The sequence below is a fragment of the Pholcus phalangioides genome, unplaced genomic scaffold, assembly GCF_987345545.1.
Source record: "Pholcus phalangioides strain wild (caught in Gottingen) unplaced genomic scaffold, Ppha-v1.0 ptg000003l_1, whole genome shotgun sequence".
Taxonomy (NCBI): domain Eukaryota; kingdom Metazoa; phylum Arthropoda; class Arachnida; order Araneae; family Pholcidae; genus Pholcus; species Pholcus phalangioides.
The window spans coordinates 31,292,657-31,315,990 of record NW_028301596.1 but is presented as its reverse complement, the minus strand read 5'-3'; the positions used below and the strand labels follow the sequence as shown (position 1 = coordinate 31,315,990).

The 23,334-nt window shown below is 36.9% G+C and overlaps 1 protein-coding gene across 2 annotated transcripts in view; it reads left to right on the top strand.

Annotated features, from left to right (window-relative positions):
- Positions 1–23,334, top strand: part of LOC149088405 (zinc finger protein basonuclin-2-like) — a 175,131-nt gene that overhangs the window by 141,788 nt on the left and 10,009 nt on the right. For both annotated transcript variants that reach the window (XM_089247493.1, XM_089247494.1), the window contains one exon: positions 19,259–19,494. In XM_089247493.1, the coding sequence (XP_089103619.1) occupies positions 19,259–19,494 (236 nt within the window). The remainder of the gene's footprint in view (positions 1–19,258; positions 19,495–23,334) is intronic.

Here is a 23,334-nt window from a genome sequence, read left to right as displayed (position 1 = left end):
GTCCAGCTAGCAAAATGCTTGTATAATAACAGGTTCGCCCCACAGTGCGGGAGAGAATATATTTGAAAAATGTCAGAAAAGGTTTTTTTTCTTTACGGTGACCTCTTGGACTTTTTCCATCTCCTCCTTCTCATGACTGAACCGCATCTCACCATCAATTGCAGTTTATCCTTTCGTTTTGACTTTACCTCTCTTGCCTTCCATCCGCAGTGCACATCAACAGCAGCAGCGAAATAACAACTGGCTCACGATCTCTACTTTCATAGTAATTATAGTTTGTGGAGAGTCAGTTGCGATAGAGTTTTGGGTCGGCCACAATAACAACAGCAGCAGCAGCAAAATAACTAAGAGATAGGGCATGGGACATAGTAGAAAAGCGGGAATTCCATCCCGTCTATCCAATGCTGCTCGAAGGAGATTTCCGCGACGCATGTTAAACAGTTCTCTGCTGGTCTTTCTTTTTTTTCTTTTTTTTTGTTGAAAAGAACAAACCCGGTGATGGCCGGGTTTAATCGTCTCGAATACGGCAACGAGATGTTGGCCACTCGTTTTTTCCAATGACCACGTGAATGCCCAATAAAAGCCTGGCTGCGGGCACGTGACTTAAATTAACAAGTTTGAAGGGGAGTTTGGCAAGGGAGAATTCGTGGTGGATGTATGCGAGTGCGTACTTCACTCCCTTTGGTCCTACGGTTTAGCAATGCGATCAAATTTATTAAGGTATGACATCCGTAACATATCATCAATGATGGTCGAAGATGCATTTTTAACGGCAGACATATTCAAACTGTTGCTTGCGAGAGAATCGGTGCTCACTGAAGCTACCTAAAATGTTCGGTGTTTGTGCATGACTTCATGATCGCGAGGACTTGACTGACATTTAACTGAAGTCATATTTTGCACGTTACAAAAAGCATTCACTTTATAATGAGAGTAAGTCAGGATTGTTACCGATGACTTCATGATGCTCAGCATAACTCATCCCGGGTCGGGCATGGATGTCTACTAACACTAACAAATTCCCTGGACAGATCGTAACGATCTCTTGGGAATACGTGCTGATCACGTTATTATTATTTAAAAAAAAAAATAGTGCTTCCGACTTTAGAAACTTCGAAGACTTCTGCGCGCTTTAACTGATCACGATCCAAATATTTCCATGAATATTTCTCTGTATTTTATTTATTTTTTAAAAATAAATAACATATTCGTGGGATTTTGTTCTGACGGCACCTTTAAAATGTTGCTGTTACTGCTACTTAACCGTACATGCACCTCGTAAACATTTCTCTAGAGCAGTGTTCCTTAAGTGGGCTATATCGCCCCCTGGTGGGCGATGCAATGTTCCAGGGGGGTTGATAGAAACTACGGGTATAACATAGGATCCTATGGGTTTGCTTGAGTTCGGGGGAGATGAGAGAAAAAGTTTTTGAAGAAGGGGCGATGCAAAAAAAGTTTGGGAACTATGCTTTAGAGCAGGCATCTTCAATTCGTTGCTCGCGAGCACCACGGTGCTCCCTGAAGTGTCCAGAGTGCTCGATACTCTTGTCCGATTTCGTGCTCGCGAGCACTTGACCAACGTTCCAATTAAACACCTTGCACAAATTGCATTCAAGGATTGAGACATCCTGATTGCATGCATTCGTATATCAAACTTGCCGTAAGGGTGCTCTTCTTTTGATGATGAGTACAGACAGTGTTCGTACCTGATTTTATACTTTCAAGTTTTTACTTGTTGGTATACTCTTAGCTTGATCATTTCATTCAAGATGCTTTCAAGTACTAACAGTCAATCAGCCTTGAGTAAAATAATTTGAGCCAGAGATTTTCAGATTTTTCCCATGGGTGCTCTATTTCTGATACTTGGACGGGGGGGGGGGGGGGGGGGGGGAGATGTTCAATACTTGAGACATCAACGGGCTATTTGATGTGTTCTTTTTCCCCTCGTTTTCTTTCCTCATGTAAACTTAACTGCATTTGTGACTAATGCGAAATAAAGTAGTTTAGTTGCTGAAATTAATCATTCCGGTAAAAATATGCATTTTTAACCATACGGCTATGTTGTGTGTGGTTTCTGATACTGTTGTTTGGCAGCATCACCTTGATCCCACCTCTCAACACCCCAGGTTGTTCAATTTACATTCCTTATCCATTCAAATAATCAAAGTACGTGGAGCCAATAATATGAGTATCATGCATATTGAATATTCTCAAGCTCACACCTTCCAGGTGTACGTACACTCACTGTAGTAATGAATACGGTGTTCTTCCTCTGAAGTTCCATTTTGACTGGCCGGAATTTTTTTTTAATATTTAGTAATCGATACAGTTTTTTTTTTTTTTTGTTCCTGTTCTGGAAAATAGAAAAAAAAAGATCATTAAATGTTAATGAGTACACATTAAAAGCAGAAAAAGAAAAACTAATGTCTTATTTCCACAAACAACAATTTGGCTTGTTCCGATTCCGTCAATCTGATCAAGTGGAGTGGGGATGATATCAACTTTCTCCCTATCCTTTACGGGGGGAGGGATCTTTATTTATTCTTTTTCAACCTGATCCTCTGGGTTAACGATGATGGTAACTATGACGGTCCAAAACGACGAACGACTGTCGTCGATAATCGCCAGTGCTAGTAGTAATGATGATGCCCCCCCCCCCCAAAGTAGATGGACTAGATCTTTCCCGCACTCTCTGCGGGCCTCTTGGAAACGGTAATGAATTCCCGCCATTAATCGTTTAAACAGGGAAACCCAATTAATGGCGAATTAATTGACTACTTCACCTCAGCCGCTTTCCACTACTTCTCTCTCTCTCTCTGTCATTTACTTGGTGTAGCCCCCCCCCCCTCCCGACTTCCAATCTATCTTGGGCTTCTTCTTGGGAAGGGAGGATGGTTGAGAGAGAGATTGAGAGGGTTCTTGGTACCCTTGCTACCGGAGTAATTTATCTTACAAGGAAGACCACAGAAGAAAACTGTTTGGTTGCCGCCGCCGCCGTTGCTTCTCATGATAAGCTCTTATTCTTGCGATGTAAAGAACAAATTACTATTGTGTATATGTTGTTGTTTGCCCGACCGCCTCTAAATTCACTTGACCTTCCATCTCACCTGTTGTTTACACCCGCTATGGATCACGCATGTTGTGAGTGAGTCGAGTGTGGAAAACTTTTTAATTTTCTCTATCAGCCTACTATTCAATTTAAAAAAGGGAAAATCCTGACCCGTAATCGCATATTACAGAAAATCATTGGAAGAATGAAATTTCGTTTTGTTTTTTCTATATTTTTTTAAACCAGACTAACTATTGCTCTCAAAAGAGAGAGGCTGACGAGGCTCTAGTCTGTAGGCCCAGAAATCGACCTTATTACAGTCAGACCTCGGTGTAACGTCACCACTACAGCTCGAATAAAAATGACTTCATAAGCGGGGAAACTTGATAGCAAAGCAAGACCAACATACACTTTATACAGAAAAATGTTTCAAAAACTGACCTTGTCAACGAGGTGACGGTAAAAGTGGTTGACGCTCTACCGAATTCTTACTGTTTTTTTAGGTCTGAGTATAATTCAAAAATCGTAGCGTAGGGACTTGCTTGAATATATAGTAGACCCCACGTATGTAAGAGAATTTTCGTTGTATTTGGTAGAAAATATTTGACTCCACAGGGTTGTAAAAAACCCTAAATGTGTTCTTGGTCAACTATGAAAATAATTAATTTTTTCTTGCATTATATATATATATATATATATATATTGTTCTGAATTGAAAACTACTATAAAATTTATGATTACTAGGAGAAGAAACCACGGATCTAGAATTTTAGAATTTCCCAAGATATCGCTAGGGGCTTTGTGAGAAATAACAGGAGCAAATAGTTATGGTAATGTTCTACAGAATCCCTTCAGTGTGTTCGGGGCCGTCGTAGGAGCATCTTGAGCTCCGGTGAAAATTTTTTGAACCTAGAACAACGTTTTTAAATTAGCACCAACTTGAGGAACCCTTGGTCAAGCACGAAAGAAATCAAGGACTATTTGGGCTATATGTCACTGCCACTTTCTATATTTTCACTCGTTTCGGCTCTAAATTTCTTAAGCCGACTCTTCTTGATCTCCTGTGGCCCACGTACTACCATTTAAAAACTACTACCCTAGAACATGGAAATTACTAAAACTTTTTCACAAAGGTAAGGAGGTTGAAAAACACAAACTTCTATACTAGGTACTCACAAATCTTTTCCGTTTACGATACACTTGGAAATGTGAGATTTGAATTCTAATTTTCTTGCAGCACATTCAACACAAATTAATTTTGGGAGTACTTGGGCAGTACCTTCCAGAGAAGGAGGTGTCTCCTCTTCTCTTGGAAGTGCTGGCTTGGGGCCCATGCTACAAAATACTGTGACCCTCGGCTCCGATGCCACTGTATTCAGCTATATTGAAGGATCACTTCTCGGGTTTTCTACAAAACGGTATTCCTATACTCCGTAACCTTTTTATGATATTTTATTTTGTATTTCCTCCACTAAATACCGTACAGTTTCATCCTTCTTTTCATCACGATAACATTTTCTAAAAACAATGTCATATTCTACGTTACAGAGTTTTTTTTAATCTAAAAAAAAAGTGGCGCAAAATACTCTCTATTATAATGTACCGTGAATGGACTGTAATCCATCCATCCACCGATATGAAACGGGAAGAACCCCAGAAACAACTGGTGCTCTCCACATACCAGCTGTTTCAGGTGAGCACTGTAGTACGGATCTCTCTCTCTCTCCTCGAAAATTAGCCGTTTTACCGAAAAATATCCATCATTTGAAGCGGAAGCGAAATCACTTTCTTCTCCCTTCAGATTGGAGGGTGGGCTTTAGGTTAGGATTTTCTACTTATGAGAAGAATCGTTCTTTTGCAAGGGGGAGGGGGGCTGCGGAAAAAAATGGAAGAATGACGCTACAAAGAGAGAGAGATAGAGGAAAAAAAAAGGCCAAAGGTAATGAGTTTTGTTGGCCTTATACTGATCCCTAGGCCCTCCTCCTTGTGTGCACGCTCTCACACACATTTTCAGATTTTTCCGTACCACATACGTAAGGCGATGTGTATGACAGCCTACCTATCTCTCCCGAACCAAGAAGTTTAAGCATCTGCTCTAATTGTTTATCCTTCGCATGGGAGTTCTCTCTTTATAACGGGGGGAGAACCAGCGAATGTACTCGCACTATTTTCTAGATCGTTCCTCTCCTTCCGCTCAGAAATTATTATTATTTTATTATTATTGTTATCTTTTTTTGCTGTTAGATCAATTGTTGTTCGCTTGTGATTCGTGATATTCGATTCAATTATATGTAGCGAGGCTTGTAACCAATTGACGGCAGGTGAAAAGATGGTGTTTGTTTGCTGGCTTATTTGTCATCAAATTATAAAGATTACGTGCTGGTTACCCTTGAAAGTTCTCGAAGTGAATTATAATATAAACTTAATACGCCTTAAGGTGGTCCTGGAAACAGTTATGATCAAGTTTCTATCAATTTTTTTCTATCTGCCTTACGATCAAGTCTTCTTCTAGAATTTTTTGGATTCCTACATTTAGTCTAGCGTCTAGACTGAATGTAGGAATCCAACAAAATTGGTCTTGACTCCAGACCATTTATGGTTACCATAGACTATGAATATATGTTTTATTATTATTATTAGTCTATATATTACACATGTCTGTTTCCTACATTTGTTCTAGATCTTTTTGTTTCGGCTTCCTATAATAATTCTAATTTTTTTCGATTTCTTACAAGTCTGATTTTCTATAGTTATTCTAAATTTCTCAGAATTCTTAGACTTTGTTCTAAATTTTTTCCGGTTCCCTGTATTTATTCTAGTTTTTATTTTTTAATTATTTTTTTCCTTACATTTATTCTAGATTTAGTGGATTTATGGGAGTTCTCTTTATAACGAGGGAAGAACCAAGGAATGTACTCGTGCGATTTTCTAGATCGTTCCTCCTTCCGCTCAAAAATTATTATTAATGTTACCTTTCTTGCTGTTATATCTATCGGGATCCGTGGTATTCGATTCAATTATATGTAGCAAGGCTTGTGCTTGTAACCAATTTGACATCAGGTGAAAATGTATGTGTATGCATGGTGTTTGTTTCTTGGCTTATTTGTCATCAAAGGTTATATGCTGCTACCCTTGCAAGTATGCTTGAAGAAGTAAATTACAATATAAATTTAATACACCTCAGGTGGTGCCGGAAATAGTTTCGATCAAGCTTTTTTGATCGATAAGTGATTTAGGTTCGTCAATGTGCTTTTTTTTTGGTCACTGAATATTTCTTTTGTATATTTTTGCATCTTACAGTTTTTATTCTGGATCTCTCTTCTTTTTTTTCACAAATTTATTTCAAACATACTTTGTTCGTTTTCGTATTCAATTTATAATACATTTCTTTTCCATGTGCTAAATTTATTTTGAGATTTTTTTTTGTCTTCCTACATTTATTCTAGATTTTTTTTTGAACATTTATTCTAGATTTTTTTTTGAACATTTATTCTAGATTTTTTTTGTTTTTGTTTTTATATTTACGTGTTTCAAATGTTATTTTTTTGTTTCAAAATTATTCTCGGTATATTCCGAGGTATATATTTATATATTTGGTTTCTTACGTTTATTCTAGATTTATTTCGGTTCCCAAAATCTATATATATATTCTCCGAATTCATTTACTTTATTTATTCTTTAATTTATTTACTTTATTTCTTCTCTAATTCATTTATTTTATTTATTCTGGAATTAATTCTCTAGATTTGTCTCGGTTGGTTTCCTTGATTTCTATATTAAATGTATGCTTTAATTTTGGAGCAGTAGTGACTTATAACTACAAAATTCTTACTGACTCTGTCAATCTGGATTAGGTGATATACATCCCATTCCGGGAAAAAAAAGTGATCATCAGCTTTTACCTGCTATTACTACTAAACCACACATGCACCTCATCCGTTGTGAACCTAACGTGAAGTTTGTTTCTGTGTAATGCTTGTTATAGTGAGCTTTTACCTGTATGAGTGTGTGTCTGGTCATTCAATATCTTATCATTGCTATGAATTTGTATAAATAGTAGCAAATTTGCCCCTTCCCATCAGTCATTCATCTAAGAAATTATTTTTCCAAGTAATCGTTCTTGATTTTAGAATGTCGTGAATTTAGCTCCCAGGTTCTCTCCCCATAGGATTCTGGATAACTTTCGTTAAAACCGACCGCTACATTAAAAAAATTTAACATTGACCATAATTATGCAATTTCAAAATTTAATTATCACCGTTTCAAGTGTTGTATGTGCTAAAATGAGTTATTAATATTTCCTAATAACAATTGAAAGAAAGAAAAGAAATGGTTATGAGCTGATAGCCTGGAATTGACGTATTTAATTCGATTTAATGGTAGGAAAACTTTTTGCCCTCTCAAAGAAAAACACATTACTTCTCAATTCTTTTGGTCTCTTTGAGATTTTGTACTCATATATGATCAAATCACATAATTACTGCTAAAATATTTGATATAAACCTCTCAAATAATCGTGATATTGTAATTTTTTTCAATTATCTCTATCTGATAGATTTAGAAACAAAAGAAATTAAAATGTCAAAGTAAAATTATTGTGGAGTAGATTTTTTTTCCAAAAATCATCTCTCCGTGTAATTTTCGATACGCCCCTAGACCTATTTTCTATTCCTTTTCTTTTATCATATTCGTATCCAAAATATTATAAAGAAAAAAGGAAAAGGTTTCCGAAGACGTCGGGTGAAGAAAAAAAAAAAGAAAAAACCCGAAGAACATGAAATCAGACATCTGTTAAAGTTCCCCAGATGAAATATGACAGCGTGAAAACGAGCCTCTTAATAAGAAAATTGCTTCCGCGAGAGGGAGAGAGAGAGAGAGAGAGAGAGCGGCCCTTTCTCTCTCTCTCTCTCTCTCTCTCTCTACCTCTATCTATCTGTGTATTGTATAAACTTGGAATTCTGTCAAAAGAACCCCTTCCGCAGTTTCCTATAAGAGATGCAACCAGATAGATGACCAACCACACTTCCTTTGTCAATGTTTCTCTTATTCCCATGTACGAACTCCTCCAACAAAATAGTGCACATGATGGTATATTATGACGAACAAAATATTTGCAATGGAATCTGAGGACGCATTCCACTCAGATGTTCAGATGAGTTAGATGGGAGTCAGAATAAGCATAAGTCAGGGGGTCTTGAGACTTCTTTTGTTTAGCCGTGACCTATAATCAACTACACTATCAAATTCGTGATCCATATGTCTATTTTCGAGCTTTTAAAAAATGCTTGTTAAAAATTTCCCTAAATAACAAAATACTTGTTTTTTAAAATTTATTGGAACAGTCTTTATACTGGTGGGCTTACAGAACCCCGAATTATTATTAAAAGCTTGCACTAACTATAAAATTGTTTCTTTCATAAATTCTGGACTTATTTCTGTGATTAATTTTCAATTATAATATATCTTTCAATTCTGACATTATTTTTTTTCTAATTCTGGAATTATGCATTTCTTTCATTAAGGAGTCGTTCAAGTATTACGTCAGCATCGATGGGGGGATAGGGGGTTCGGGTTCTGTTCAAGAACTAATATTCTTGATAGAAATATTCCGAAATATTCTTGATAGCATCTTACTCGGTATGCCAAAAAAAACGAGAAAAACCGTTCCCTATTTTGTGGGCACCTGGACTAACATTCTCCCTATTGATAAGTCCTCTACATCAGTGGTTCTCAACCTTTGGAAGCCCGCGGCCCGGTTTCATTTATTTTTGTAAGTGGAAGGCCCGTTCAGACACATGATTAACGGAACATGAATGGAGGAAAAGGAAACGGCAGATCAGTCATGGCCCGGTATGAATGATATCACGGCCCAGTACCGGGCCGCGGCCCGGCGGTTGAGAAACACTGCTCTACATAGCCACTTTAGTGATCTCTATATGCTCAGTGGACCCTTCAAGTGCTCTGGGCCTGTGCCGCGTTTCACACAATTGATCCAGGAATGTGCCGTGGGTAACTTGAGTGATGTACAACTGCACTGAGGGCCGCTTACGTGCTCTAAAACTGTGCCACATATTACACAAGGGATCTCTAAATGTGCCACGGATAGCTTAAGTGTTCTGGAACTGCGTCGCGAGTCACCTAGGTGATCTGTGAATGGGCCCTGGGCCTACTTGAATGATCTGAAAACTTACCACTGGCCACTAAAAAGCTCTGGAATTGTGCCACGGGTCACTTAGGGATCTGTAAAAATGTGCCGCTTAGTTCATTTTTATAAAATTCGGTTTAAAGTGGCGGGCAACGTCAGATAACCCGGAAGGCCACATGTGTTCCGCGGGCCATGGATTTAGCATATATGTCTTGGAGGGTGGGTCGGGATGAATTTCTTAAAAATAAATTTTGAGTTCTTAGCCTTCAAATAGCATTGAAATCAACAGAAAATGATTATAATGACATATAAGGGTATTTTCTTCCGAAATTTTAAATCTTTTTAAATTTTTTTCCTTGAAAAAAATAAATTTTTGATCGTCTGGGAGGGAGGATGAAGTCCGTCTATACCACCCACCCCCCGTGCGTATGTCTCTGATTCCAATATGCGTTTGAGGTGGGGGGGGGGGCAGAGCTGATGAAATTTCGCTGACAAAGAGGGATGGGGTCAGAATTTTGGTGACGGGAGAGGGGGTTCATTAATAATTAAATTTTGCTGACGTAATACTCGAACGACCCCTAATTTTGAATCCTGAATTATATATTTCTTTCATTAATTTTTGTTTAGGATGCTCATATTTTTGCATAGATATTTTTCAGTATTCTCGTACATTCTATAATAATGTTATGCTTTCTCTTTCAATGCCAATATATAAATATATAATATAAATATCTGCATAAATATATAAAATTATTGCTTATAAGAGAGTTCCAAAAAAGCTGTTTGGCCAAGGCTGCCGAAATCGTTAGGACGCTCCGGAAACCATTGGCGCAACAAATAGATTTATAACTAGATTATATATGAATATTTTCGGCCAATCTAGGAAGCCCCTATGAGCCAAGTTCAGGTCACGGGTCTTTCCTCTGATGAAAATTGAATATATTTCAACCAACAGTAATTGTCTTAAAGTCGAATCTTTTCCCCTCTATCAAAGGATCAATTTAGACCACCACAGTCAGCCCCACTTTTTCGGATAGCGGATATAATATATGAAAACGAATAACTCGCTCGAACGAACAAAATCCTCCATCACCAAAATTTTTCCCATAGAGACAACGTTAACGTTTGCTCGCTTAATATGATAATTTCAACGACTCCCCCCCCCTCCCCCCTCCCCCCCCCCGTTTAATGGAATATTACGTTGGCTTCATACGCCAACTATTAATACACAGCCAACCACTATACTCATAATGTTTTTATTGACTGAAACATTTGGAATTAATGGAAAATACGTTACTATTGGTCAATCGATAAATACACTTGCGAGTAGGCACTGGCCTCCGAGTATTCAAGTTATCTTCAATACGTGCATTTTTAATTATTTCATTTTGGTTCTCTATCAAGCAAATAGACAGCGCTAACTTTCCTAATGAAAAGTAAAAATCTTAAATATTATAATCATTGTAATTAAATGTAATTTTCGTTTCATTTTTTATGTCTGATTTATTCGAGAAGCTTTATTAATATTGATCCTTCATCAGTTTTCAATATGCAAACTATACTAACGTTGTAAAATGGCAGTTGAATTGTTCCCCGCTTAATCGGATATGTGTACTGAAATCGTTGATGCCCGATTAAGGGGAGCAGACTGTGTTTCCCAAAGTGGGCGATGCAACGGACCAAGGAGGCGGTAAAAGCGTCAGATAAAACATGGGATTGATTCTATGGGTTGGTTTACCTGGAGGGGGGGGGGGGAATTTTTTCAGGGTGGAGATGGGGGAATATAGACCGATGTTTATGAACCAGAGTTCCGTAGAAACTTTGTATTATCTGAAGCATCACCGAAAATACATGCGTGAATAGTTCTAATCGAAATTATTTGTGTTAAGGAGGGGAGAAGGAATTCCCTATAACTACATCTTAATCCAATAAATAATCTTAACTTATCATATAAATAATTTTAAAGCTTTTTCGAAGCGGTTAATAAATAGTCTTACATCTAAATTTCACAACTAGGAGAGTTCTGGAAATAAACGTGGTAAATTTGAATATTTAAAATAAAAGAGTTTTTTCAATCGATTTCATAGCAAAACAATAATTTTTTGTTGATATTCGATTTATTGGAAATTCAAGGGTTTTTGTTTAAAGAATTAGAAGAGGTTTGGTTCCTTTAAATCCCTTCCTATATATATATTCATACATGAAAGAATCCTCTTGTCTTTAATCTATGAAATGAGATCATACTTCTCAAGGGCTGTGAAACGAGTTTCGCCGTGATTGGCATTACAATGGCGAGTAAGTTTTCTTCTCATCCTTTCTTTATGCAAATAGGACAACAAAAGGTTAAGTAAATATATTAAGACTGACAAATTGCGAAAGTTCTTTGGATGTGTTTATATCGAGCTTATTGAAATTTGTTTGAATTGCGTTCATTTATATGGACAACAAAACAGCGAACTTAATATTTATGAGCGCGGAGTATCGGAAATCGCCATTGGCTTTTTTTCTCATAATCAGCTTTCTGCTTTTCTCGAATCATTTTTACGACGTTTTTCAGTATTTTCTGAATTCGTTGAAAAAAGTAGAAATGTTCCGCTCACTTAGAGAAATATCTCCACTTTTTCCACCGAAAAATGGTGTCTACTTTTCACTATTAATCAAAGCAAAAAAGAGTAGAAAGCGCATTACTCTTTTTTTGCTACTTTTGTCTCAACCTCCCACACTTACTTGATGGACGTTACGGACACTCACTCGTCTCTGCCTCCTTTCACTTCAACTTGGGCCGGGCCTGTGGCCTTCTTTCCCGTTTTCAAACACTCGCATGATAAATGTCCACAAGAATCCGCTGGACATCGACTGACAAAACACATACTAACATACAAGGGGAAAAGAATGGTTCGGCTGCAGAAAGATGCAAAAGGACGCTTTTTTTCCTTTTTCTCTCTCTCTCTCCAACTTTTACACGGACTTGCTTCTCCTACGATACAGCCTAGCCATGGGGTGGACGTTTTACATTATTTTTCCGGAAGTGTCGAAAGAATAGGAACGTATGACAGAGATATGTGGAAACGCATTTGTTAAGGCCGCTCCCATATACCGTATAAAAGAGAGGATGGAGGGGAAAATCTGAAGAAGGCGGATTGTCGCCACCCGCCCTCATATCTAACCTTTTGGCCTATTAATAACATGTCTCCGTTTCGGCGATATTACGCTAAATCTTAGGTTGTCATAAAACTTCGTATCTGCTGTTTTTGCCCTCCTTATATTCCCCTCCTCCTCCTGAAGAGAAGAAGAGGAGGAGGAAAGGAATCAATTTTCATCTGTAGGAGCTACATGCGGATACGTTCCTCTTATCCGCATTGTTTTATTTCCACGTGGGGTGCGGCCAAAGGCATTAGTTCTAAGCCTTGTCAACTCCGAAAAACAACTTTCCATTTTTCTTCCAAAGCGAGGACAGAGAGAGAACCTATCCTGTATTATGCTATCATAAATGTTTGTAGTAAATTAAATTATTTCCTAATAAACATAAAAATTAGCATCATTTAATTTAATGAAAAAACTCACACTAAAACGTAAGAACGTCCGATTCCTACTCTGTTGCGTGTTTCTTAACTTTTTTCTTTTCTTTTTGACCCCTGTTTTAACCAGTGCCCCGACATCCAGAACAGAAGTTTTTCTACTCATTAAATTAATTTCTAAATACGTTTGTGAGTGCATGTTTTTTTTTTTTTTTTGTAAATAAAGTTAGTCTCAAAGCCCAGTTGGACTCCTTCTTGTATTTTTTCTACTGGGTTCTATAATTAATCTCACCTTTTCTCTCAAAATTTACGCTTTCAATTTCATCACAGCATTACATGTAATGTTACGTTTTTGAAAAAATAACATCTCTATATCACTCTACTTTTAAATTTTGTTTCTTCTTATGTAATTTTTTTTTTTCAGATCTCTATGGCCTCGTTATTCTCATGCCATGCTCATTTTTTACTTGATTTTCAACAGAGCCAAAGAGGCCATATACTCCCCCCCCCCCCCGGTTGAGCACCACCTCTCTACAACCGTGGTGGTCATAGATCTCGCATAGGAAATCGCTTCGGTTTGTGATAACCGAGACCCACCTTAATATTTTTTTATTTTTATAACGCAAATTTACAGGAAAGGAGAGCATGAGAAATCCTGTTTGCCCACTTCAAGATGTTGGGGGGGGGGGAGCTGGGAAAGTCAGGGCAAATGTAAAATATTTGCAAACTTCGGGGAAATATGCAAGTATTAAACCCTTTATATCGGACATTATGAAAAGTATAATAAGAAGAAAATTATAATAAATTAATATGAAACTATAAATACAGTATAATGATAATAATAAATATTTATCATGTAAATTATTTGGTCATTTTAGTTCTAATTAACGGCAAAAAAAAAATGTTTTGAAACAGTTAGTTTAAAACAAATTACCTAATTTGGTACTTTAAAGTACCGTCAAGGTATAAAAGGTTAATAAATGTCGGGTAAACATTCTGTGAAGGGGGAAAAGACTGAAATTCGAAATAAATTTGAAAGGTCAAGATTTTTTAAATGATATTTCTTTCTTCAGTTTTAGTTGGGGGGAGAGAGGTTTAAGATAAGTTTTTCAGTTTAAAAAAGCACACAAGAAAAACAGATTCTGTTGGGAATCCTGTCATGAAAAATATCTTGTGAGCAATTTACACCTTAGTTTTCCTTAATTTTCTTTGTTTTTAGTATTTTTCAATCGGTATCTTTCCCTGAGACTCCCTTGATGAATCTTGAAGTCATTGGATATTATTAATAATAATTGAAAAGAAAAAAACTTTTCTAATATGCGGTAACTCTTTTGAAACAAACTCTAATAAAAAAATTATCTATCATTAATGGATATCAGCTAAATTTTATTTTACTACCATTATTATTACCATTCAAATGTTCCTTTATGAAGTCAAATCACTGAGTTTTTCATCGATTTATCCATTAATTGCTTCGAACTAAAAACCATTCGTAGCGATAGGGGTGCCAAAGCTATAATACACACTCATACCGTAGTATAGTGGACGAAGAAGATGGAGTTTTTATAAGCGAAAAGAAGCAAGCGGCTCTTCTTGTTCGGTCCGAATGGTTGCCGCCCATCACCTCAGGGTATCTGTTGGTTCCGGGTCCGAGGACACACACCGTAAAGAAAAAAATAAGACCCTTTTCTTCTCTTTTTCGTAATGACGCTCAGGTGAGGAGCAAGCACACAAAGAGAAAGCTAGACTCTCTCTATGTGTCTATCTTCATCTATCTCTGCCTTTTATATGCATAGTAGAGAGTCAGTCTCACACGAAGAAGAAGAGCATCTGAAGATCGGAATCTGAGATTAGAGAGGAAAAAAAAAATCATATAATAGTACTAGAAGAGGGAACACGTTCTTGCAAATTTTCACGCTGTCTATTTGTTTTTCGCGGCTGCGCGTTTCAGCTTGTCAAAAAGCTTCTTCTTCTATCCTGTTCGACGAACCATCGCGTATAGTGTCTCGATTTTTTTTCTTCTAATGAGTAAATCTCGTTAGTTTTTGTCCTCTAGTTTAGTTGACTAGTTTTTATTTTCGAATATATGCCGTCAAATGCGGTTGTTATGACATTTGACAGTGGGATCGTGTTACCACCGTGGTGTCGTTAAAACGGAAGTTGAGAGTTTTTAAGATTCCTGTATGAAATAATATAATATTACCTCTGATGATGCTATCACGAGAAGTGATTGCTTCTCTCCCCCTCCCCCTAATTTAAATAGTTCCGAAACAAATTAAGGAGGGTGGTGAATGTAAATTTTCCAAAAAAAAACATTTTATATAGAATTTTTCAATTTTCAAATACTATGAAATTTTCTGCGTCTGTGTTAAAGTTTTTGTTCTACCCTCTACTAGAAATATTTTAAAAATATTTTAATATAAACTACTAGCAGGCATTATATATGCTGATGTTTTCCACTAAATGCTTTTTTCTAAAAGTTTTCTGTTATATAAGGAACATTTTTTCGAGCAACTACTCATTCAAATGTCTTGAAACGTGCTGTGTCTCAACACTATGGTGTTGCATACTTTATTTAACAAGAGGATTTTTTTTTATTAAAATTATTTTTAAAAAAAAATTTATGGCACAAAATATGGCTACTTGGTGATTTTTGAAGAAGTAAGTTGGAACACTTACTAGCTATCATAGATAATTACTACTACTTCACCGTACCTGCACCTCGTACACATTCCTTTGCGGAATTCCTAACAAATCGGTTACATGTCGGAACGTGTGCGTATGAATATATGCGTGACCATAACGTATTTATGCTGTCAGAATTATATTTGTTTCGTGTTCTACTGGTGCTGTCATTCACTTTCCATATTTAGAAGTTCTATGGATATTAAAACAACCTAACAATTAATGATATACGGCTCTACAAATGTTTCTATGTTGTCTACGAGTGAATCATCGTTCACTCGAACCACGATCGACGGCCATTTATAATTCCATAGTTATCAACAAAAAACAGCCAGACCAATCATCATCGTGCTCCGATAAAATTCTATGCATTTTTCTCGGAATAACCTCCACACACCGAAAGAAAAAGTGCCCAAAATGCGTCATTATATGCGAGGTCGTTGACGTTACAAAATGAGATTCATTGACATTATTTTTTATGGAAATCGGTGAGGACAACCACTTATAGACTTTATATTAGGTGGAGCGTCGTTATGTACGTGATTGAATGTAACAATTGAAAAATCAGAATTGAACGATTTCAGCACAAATACCAGATTAAGCGAGGCATCCGATTATGCAGGACAACAATTCAATTGCCATTTTACACCGTTAGTATAGTTTGTATATTGAAAACTGATGAAGGATCAATATTAATAAAGCTTCTCGAATAAATCAGACATCAAAAATGAAACGAAAATTATATTTAATTACAATGATTATAATACCTAAGATTTTCACTTTTCATTAGGAAAGTTAGCGCCGTCTATTGGCTTAATAGAGAACCAAAATAAAATAATTAAATGTACGTATTGAAGACAACTTGAATACTTGGAGACCAGTACTTACTCTCAAATGTATTTATCTGAACTTATAGTAACATATTTTCTCCATTAGTTCCGAATGTTTCATTCAATAAAAATATTATGTGTTTTTTCTGTGTGTGTGTGTGAGAGAAGCGTAATCAATTAAGCGGGGAAAAGTATTATCATATTAAGTCGTCATTTATCATATTAAGTTGAGGGGAACTTAAATATTGTCAGGGTTTTGGTCCCCGAGGATTTTTTCCGTTTAAGCGGGGTTCCCGTTTATCCGTTGTCCTATTAAGCGGGACAGAGTGTGTCTTGAAACCGTCCTAGAAGGTTTTATAGTAGTGTTGCTCAAAGCGGGAGATGTTGCTCATGGTGAGAGCGCTGGGTTGGATAATAGAAGCCAAAAGTACTAAAAACTACCTAATGGGATCCTATAGGTTTGGTTGAGAAAAAAAGGCACATTCTCTTTGAAAGTTTTAGAGTTAAAGGTTAGTCGTTTTCTCTGTCGTTTAATTTTTGATTTTTTTTTTTTATTATTATTATTTTTTTTTACGGAATACACGATCATTAATCGATAGTGCTAGATCATCACCCCATCTAACATATTACATATCATTATTATCAAACGTCAAGGTAAAAACCACAGCGGCATATCTAAACAAGCTTACATGCCGAGAGCAGGCACAGCGTTAATTTGCCAAAAAAAGAGACACCCAATATCTAGAGGAATGGCAAACCTGATATTGAAGTACTGAAGAGGGTGGGTTCAATCACGACCCGTACGTATAAGCCACGTAGATATATACGTAGATAAATACGTACACGCTAACTCTCTCAGAAGGTCTTAAGACAAGGGTAAGAAAAAAAAATAATGTATATAAAAGAAAAAAATTTCGTCAAACGTGACTTGATAGAGGTGATTCGGTCCAGACTTGGTTAGCAATAACCGAGTACGGACGGAGCGAGTGGTGAGAGGAAAACCAAAAGAACAAAATGAAAGGAATATAATAAAAATCGAAGGTGGGCGCTGAAAAATCCCAAGGTGTTCTCGTGTTCGAACCGCACCGAAAAAAAGAACAACGTTTTTTATTATTCTCCGAAGAGTGAGTGAGGTTTTTCTTTTCTCTCTCCAATTATGTTATTCGAAAACTCTAGTTGACATCAGCGACCTTTCAAAGTTATCAACTTGGAAGACTTCTTTTTCGCCTGGTATTATTATTATTCTTTGTTTCTTTCATATTCCATGGGTGTCCGAGAAAGAAAACGAGCTGAGCCTCCAGCAAAAAATGAAAAAAATACTCACGCTTCATTTACTAGAAAGTAACCAATCATCTCCTGACAGACAAAAGCTTACACAAGAAGCAGCACTTTGACTGAGGAGAACCGATCCATAGCTCTATTGCCTTTCTCTTGTGTGTGTGTAAGCTCTCTCTCCTCTCCATCATATTATAGGGCGTAGCTTTTTGTTCGGTCAACTGAGGATCTGTTGAGACCCCGAAAACATTTTTGTTGACCACTTGAGTAGGTCGAGGGATATCACCGTTGTTTAATCGCGTTCGTTTCGAAATGACAAACTGATACTTCGTTTAATGTATTCAGGTTATGACTCTGTAATGTATCCGACAGACAATTTCGCTCAATCAGTTTCGACGCGCTACTTTTGTTTATTCCGTTTCATTTTAATTCTTCGGAAAATCATGAGTCGAACGTGGACTTACGTTGTTTGTATGGGAAAGGGTACACTTGTCGGTTGGAGTAAGAACCTGAATTTTTTGAGTAGTTAATTAACCTTCATTTCAAATTGTAAGAAAGTTATTATAAATCGAGTAAAAAAAATATTTTTCCCCCATGTTTGATTTCCTCAGGGAAGCACGTGACCCGTTCTGTACCAAGTCGCATGTTGTCCTTTCTTAGCTATTAAAACTGCGCTATTTCAGAATTACCGCTGTATACAAGAATATGATTTCATTGAATTTATATACAGGGTGTCCCATAAATTCGTAAATAGCTAAAACATTCATAAAAATTGAACGAATTGGTTTCGATTTAAATGCGGTTTGCTAAAAAGTTATTCTAAACGAAGGGGAATATTTTTGACCTTTAAAAAATAGTTCAAATTTTTGTCGATGCAGAGCGCTTCACGAAAGCAAATCACTGGGCATATGGCAAAAAAATCAGAGTCCTATAAACTGCAGTGTGTACGATTAACACCTATATTTTAATTTTTCCTGTTACTGGTGCTTACATAAGCTTTGCATTGTGATGTTGACGTTAGGGGATAAAACACTATTGAAGTTTCACCTCTGTCGTGAATCACCGGCTGAAGCTTTAACGTTTCGGACGCAGAAGGGATTGATTAAAAGTTCATGTCCAATAACTCCCGATTTGTTTTTGTGCAGTGGCCTCTGTTGACAAAAATGACACGCAGCATATTTTACATATCACCGTGGCGCAGTTCCTGATCACTTAAGCTACTCGCGGCACATTTATATATTACTTAAGTAACCTGCGGCGTGGTTTCAAATCAATTAAGTGGCCAACGGTACAATTCCAAGTTACTAAAAGTGATCCGCAGCACATTCCCAGAGATCACTTAAGTTACCCAAAGCATATTTACAAATCCCTTAAGTGTCCCGCGTTACATTCCCCGATCACTTAAGTGGCCACGACATATTTAGATGTTACGTGAATGAACCGCGGCACATATAGATACTTGCGTGACCCGTGTCACAGTTCCAGATCACTCAAGCGGTCCGTGGTGCATTTACATATCACTTACATAACTAGCGGTGCTGTTCCGCATCACTTAAATGAGTGGCCCGCAAACGTTTTCAAGCCATTGAAGTGGCCTTTGGCCTAAGGTTTAAAACAATACTTGGATGATAATAATAATTTCGATTTTCGGTGATTCTATTGCTATCTTTTGCTTTCTATTGATTTAAAGTGATGTAGTTAAATCGTAGTCATGAAAAAATCCGTGATTGTAATTTTATCTAATGTTTTTTTACAGCTCTGGACAAACTCGGTTTCACACATCTCTTGAATTGCCACCAAGTGGAGCTGGTGCAGCCTAGCATTGCATTCGACGTCGCTTCGCTCATGTTATACGGCACTCAAGCCGTTCCGGTCAGACTCAAGATTCTACTAGACAGACTGTTCAGCGTGTTGAGGAGGGACGAAGTACTGCAGGCGCTACACGAATTCGGGTGGACGAGCGATGACTACAACAGGGGATACATGTTGCAGGTAAACATATAACGCTGCATCTCCCTTAATAATCAATTATCATCTTTTATTTATTTATTTTTTTTTTTGCATTCAAAGTTAAGAACTTTAGAGATTTTACGTTTTTAGTTCGTTTAAGTTTAGCGATTTTTTTCTCTATATAGGACAGGGGTTCTTAATCTTTTGTGTTAGTGACGTTTTGTGTTCCACTGACCGTGCTGTGCCAATGAGACAAGGGCTAGGGACCCCCTTCCCCTCTGCCAATTAGGTGAAGACCACTGACCTAATCTAGAATAATCTGAAAAATATTCAGCATGTAATGACGTAAAAGCAATAGGAAAATTGTTTTCCCATCAAAGGTCTAAGATCCCCTGAAACCGCTTCCAGGACCATCAAGGGGTCCGTGGAAAAGTGGTCAAGAACCACTGATCTACGACATATTGGTTCTCTACCTCTGATGCTTGAAGTGCCCTCTAGAAATGCGTGTGTGGCTTCCGTACCTCCATAGAACATATAAGGCTTTGCGTATCCTTAGAAATGCAAATGCTTCGCACTGCTAGTAATAGTATAGTAACATGGTAGGCGTAAATGGATGAAGGCCTGCGTACTCCTATAGTATAAAAGACTTGCTTACCTCTTCCTTCCTATGAGAACGCTTGCGTATCATCTTGTTTAAAGGGTTTTATAACTAATGTCTAACGTGTTTTGCACTTTCTCTCCTTTTTTTTTTTATCGCTTCCTGATTATTTCTCCCGCACCCCTGAATGGGCCACCCCATACTTCCTATGTTACATGTGCTTCAGGTTAGAAAACATTGCTGTTGGACACTATAGCCACTGCCCAAATCCGATCAGACAGCAGCTGGCTTGCTGGTCTACAATTTAGATGGGAAGTCTCAAACAAAATTCGAGCAAGAAGATTTGCATCTAAAACACGAGTTGGAGGTTTCACGATTCCATCACCTCTTTCGAAACAAAAGGGTGGGATGCAATCATTTATTGATAATTAAACTTTGTAATTGATTATATATAATGTAATCTTGTACAAGATCAAAGATAACATCACTATCCGAAAGTAAATACTCATATGTTAATAACACGGATGCGTTTCTTTAGATCCAACCTATGAACATCCTATGAAATTTCGCCATTTTTCGTATGCCCTGTCAGCTAGACTTTTAGAGACATATGTAATAGTAGGTTAAGGATAACCACGCTAAATATAATCCAGCAGCTATATTATTTTTTTATACGCGCTTGACTGCTCTTTTGGGATTGATTGAACCCCGTGAAACCGATTTCCGAGACCCTTCGATTACATCCGATAGCTTGTGCTCTTTTTTTTTTTTCAAGTGAACAACATGTTGAAACAGCGGCAGATGGCGGATGAGCACGGGATGTGTTTAGCGTAACCTGAAATTCATTCACTTATTTCACTTATATATAATCTGACATGATTCCTTTTGAAACAAAGTTTTCTTTTGTTTTTTGTGATTAGCACTTAATTACACTCTGTCAGGTGTTTTTGAAACTCTTGAAAATTTACCGGATGGATATCAATTTCCTAAATTTCCTTCCTCTCTATTGTTTTTGCTTTCTTTTGTACAAACAAATGATAAATTGATTGGGTTTTTTTTTTTTTGGATGGAAAAAAAATCGAACGGAACTCCAAATGCTTCAAGAAACAAAATTTGCTTCGCGTAGTACCTATGTGTAGCATTTCTTTTTGTTTTCAATACAAACTTCCTTTTAAAGCATCAATTACCAAATGCTTTTCTACAGGAAATGCCAATCTTTCGATTTCTTCTCGGCCTTGTTCAATTCAAAACTGTCCCAACACATTCAGGAACTGATCAGTTTTTAATATCTTACAGCAGCGGTTCTCAAATTTTTGTTACCCTCGGCTCCCTTACTCAGTTCATGATGCATTTGCGGCTCCCCACAATAGTTTAGTAGATATTTTCACTTAGAAAAGAACCACTTCAAAGCATGAATAGGCACGTCAACGAATATCTCTAACTTGCCGCGACGCGCGCTTTCAGAGACACTGCTTTACAGGGATCTAGAATGTCGGAGATATGAAAAAATGGTCAGGGAAAATTTGAAACATTCGGCAAAAGTCAGGGAAAGTGTAAAATATTCGACAGAAATCAGAGAAATATTTAAATGTTTGATAAAAGTCGGAGAAAAAACTGAAACTTGAAGAAAATGTGGCAAGTTCACCATTAAATACTCTTTTTTGTATATGTGCGCTTTCTGATCATTTTTTTCATATTTAATGACACGTTTTGAAAGCTGGAAAAATAATTTAAAAAAATTTAGTTTGAATCGTACGACTTATACAAGTACGTATTGAATATGGGCAAAACCTCAATAAAACCGCATATAAAATAAATGTATTGAAGTAATACGGTGAAAGATTACAACGATACCCGATATAACAATAAATACCTCTACAACGATAGCCGACAAAACAATGAATCCCTTTACAACGATATTTTTCTAGTCTTGTTTGGAAATGCCTGCAGAGAAACTAATGTTTAATTATCACCTCTCGATATAACGATAATTTCTCTTTAACGATCATCACCGCTCGATATAACGATAATTTCCCTAAACGATATTTTTCCTTGGTCCGCAGCGTATCGTCGTATCGAGATTTCACTTTCTATATTTATAACTACCTACGGGGAAAAAAAAGAAATGCAAAAACAAGAAATTTGCGAAATCGCGCATGATGTACAACAAAGAGTAGTTGTCATTAATTGAGACATCTACCGGAAAATTAAAGAGATTAAATGGAAAGATAATGATCTTACCTTATGTGAAAAGGTGATTCTGAATTTTTATCTTCGAACTGGTTGCAGTAATGAACGTTTAAAGAACCATTTGCCTATATCCTGGGCCGTCTTATGAGTATCATGGGCCCCCGGGCCAAGTGGTTTTTCGGAGGCCCTACCTGGTAAATCCTAGGAAATTTCAACCGGATCTCATTTTTGTGAGACCCCCGGGCCCATGCGTTAAGACGGCACTGCCTATATCCATAGCTACACATTTAATGGTTAAAATTTTGAATTACATTTGTTTTTTCATAAGTTTTGGTCAGGAAAATCGTTAGACAGATGTTGCAAACCCATGTAACATCTCCGTGAACTTCAATTTTTCAATTTCAACTTAATTTCATTTCTTACAAATATTCAAAATGAGAAAAAAAAAGAAGTCAGCCAAGGGTCAAGAGACCCGTACTGATTGACGCATTGCAAATTTATAATGAATGGAACGAACAAAAACACATATTAATGAACAAAATAACAAAAAAGAAGACAATTCTTTTACGAGGAAAATAAAAGAAATAATTAAAAAGTAGTGGTTAGTGAAAAGAAAAAACCAACTGTGTCTGCATAATACTTTCGCATATTCCATAGATATTTATGAACAATCGAGCAATAGCGTGTCTACATGCTTTTGAAAATTATAACATCAAGTAGCTAAAATGTAACTTTCGATCAGATAAATTTGTACATTAATATTTCGGATGATCTAATAGTTAAAATTTGACTCAGAATTTTTGGTTACAATCACACGGGTAAAAAAGGAACTAGGATTAAGATGAATGTTACGTTGCTATCTCTAAGTTGTTATCTGATATAATACTTTGTGCTTCCTCCCCTCTTTCTCTCTTTGTTTCTCTCGCACAGTTGTCACCAATATTAGGACATTATACTTTGATATGTTTATTCTCAGAATAGAGCGCGTAGAAGGGAAAAAAAAGCGTATCCTGGATTTCCCCTCCTCCTGGGAATCATTTCGGGTATACTGCGAAAGAAATGGTTATAATGTTTGGGCCCATCTTTCGCCTGCG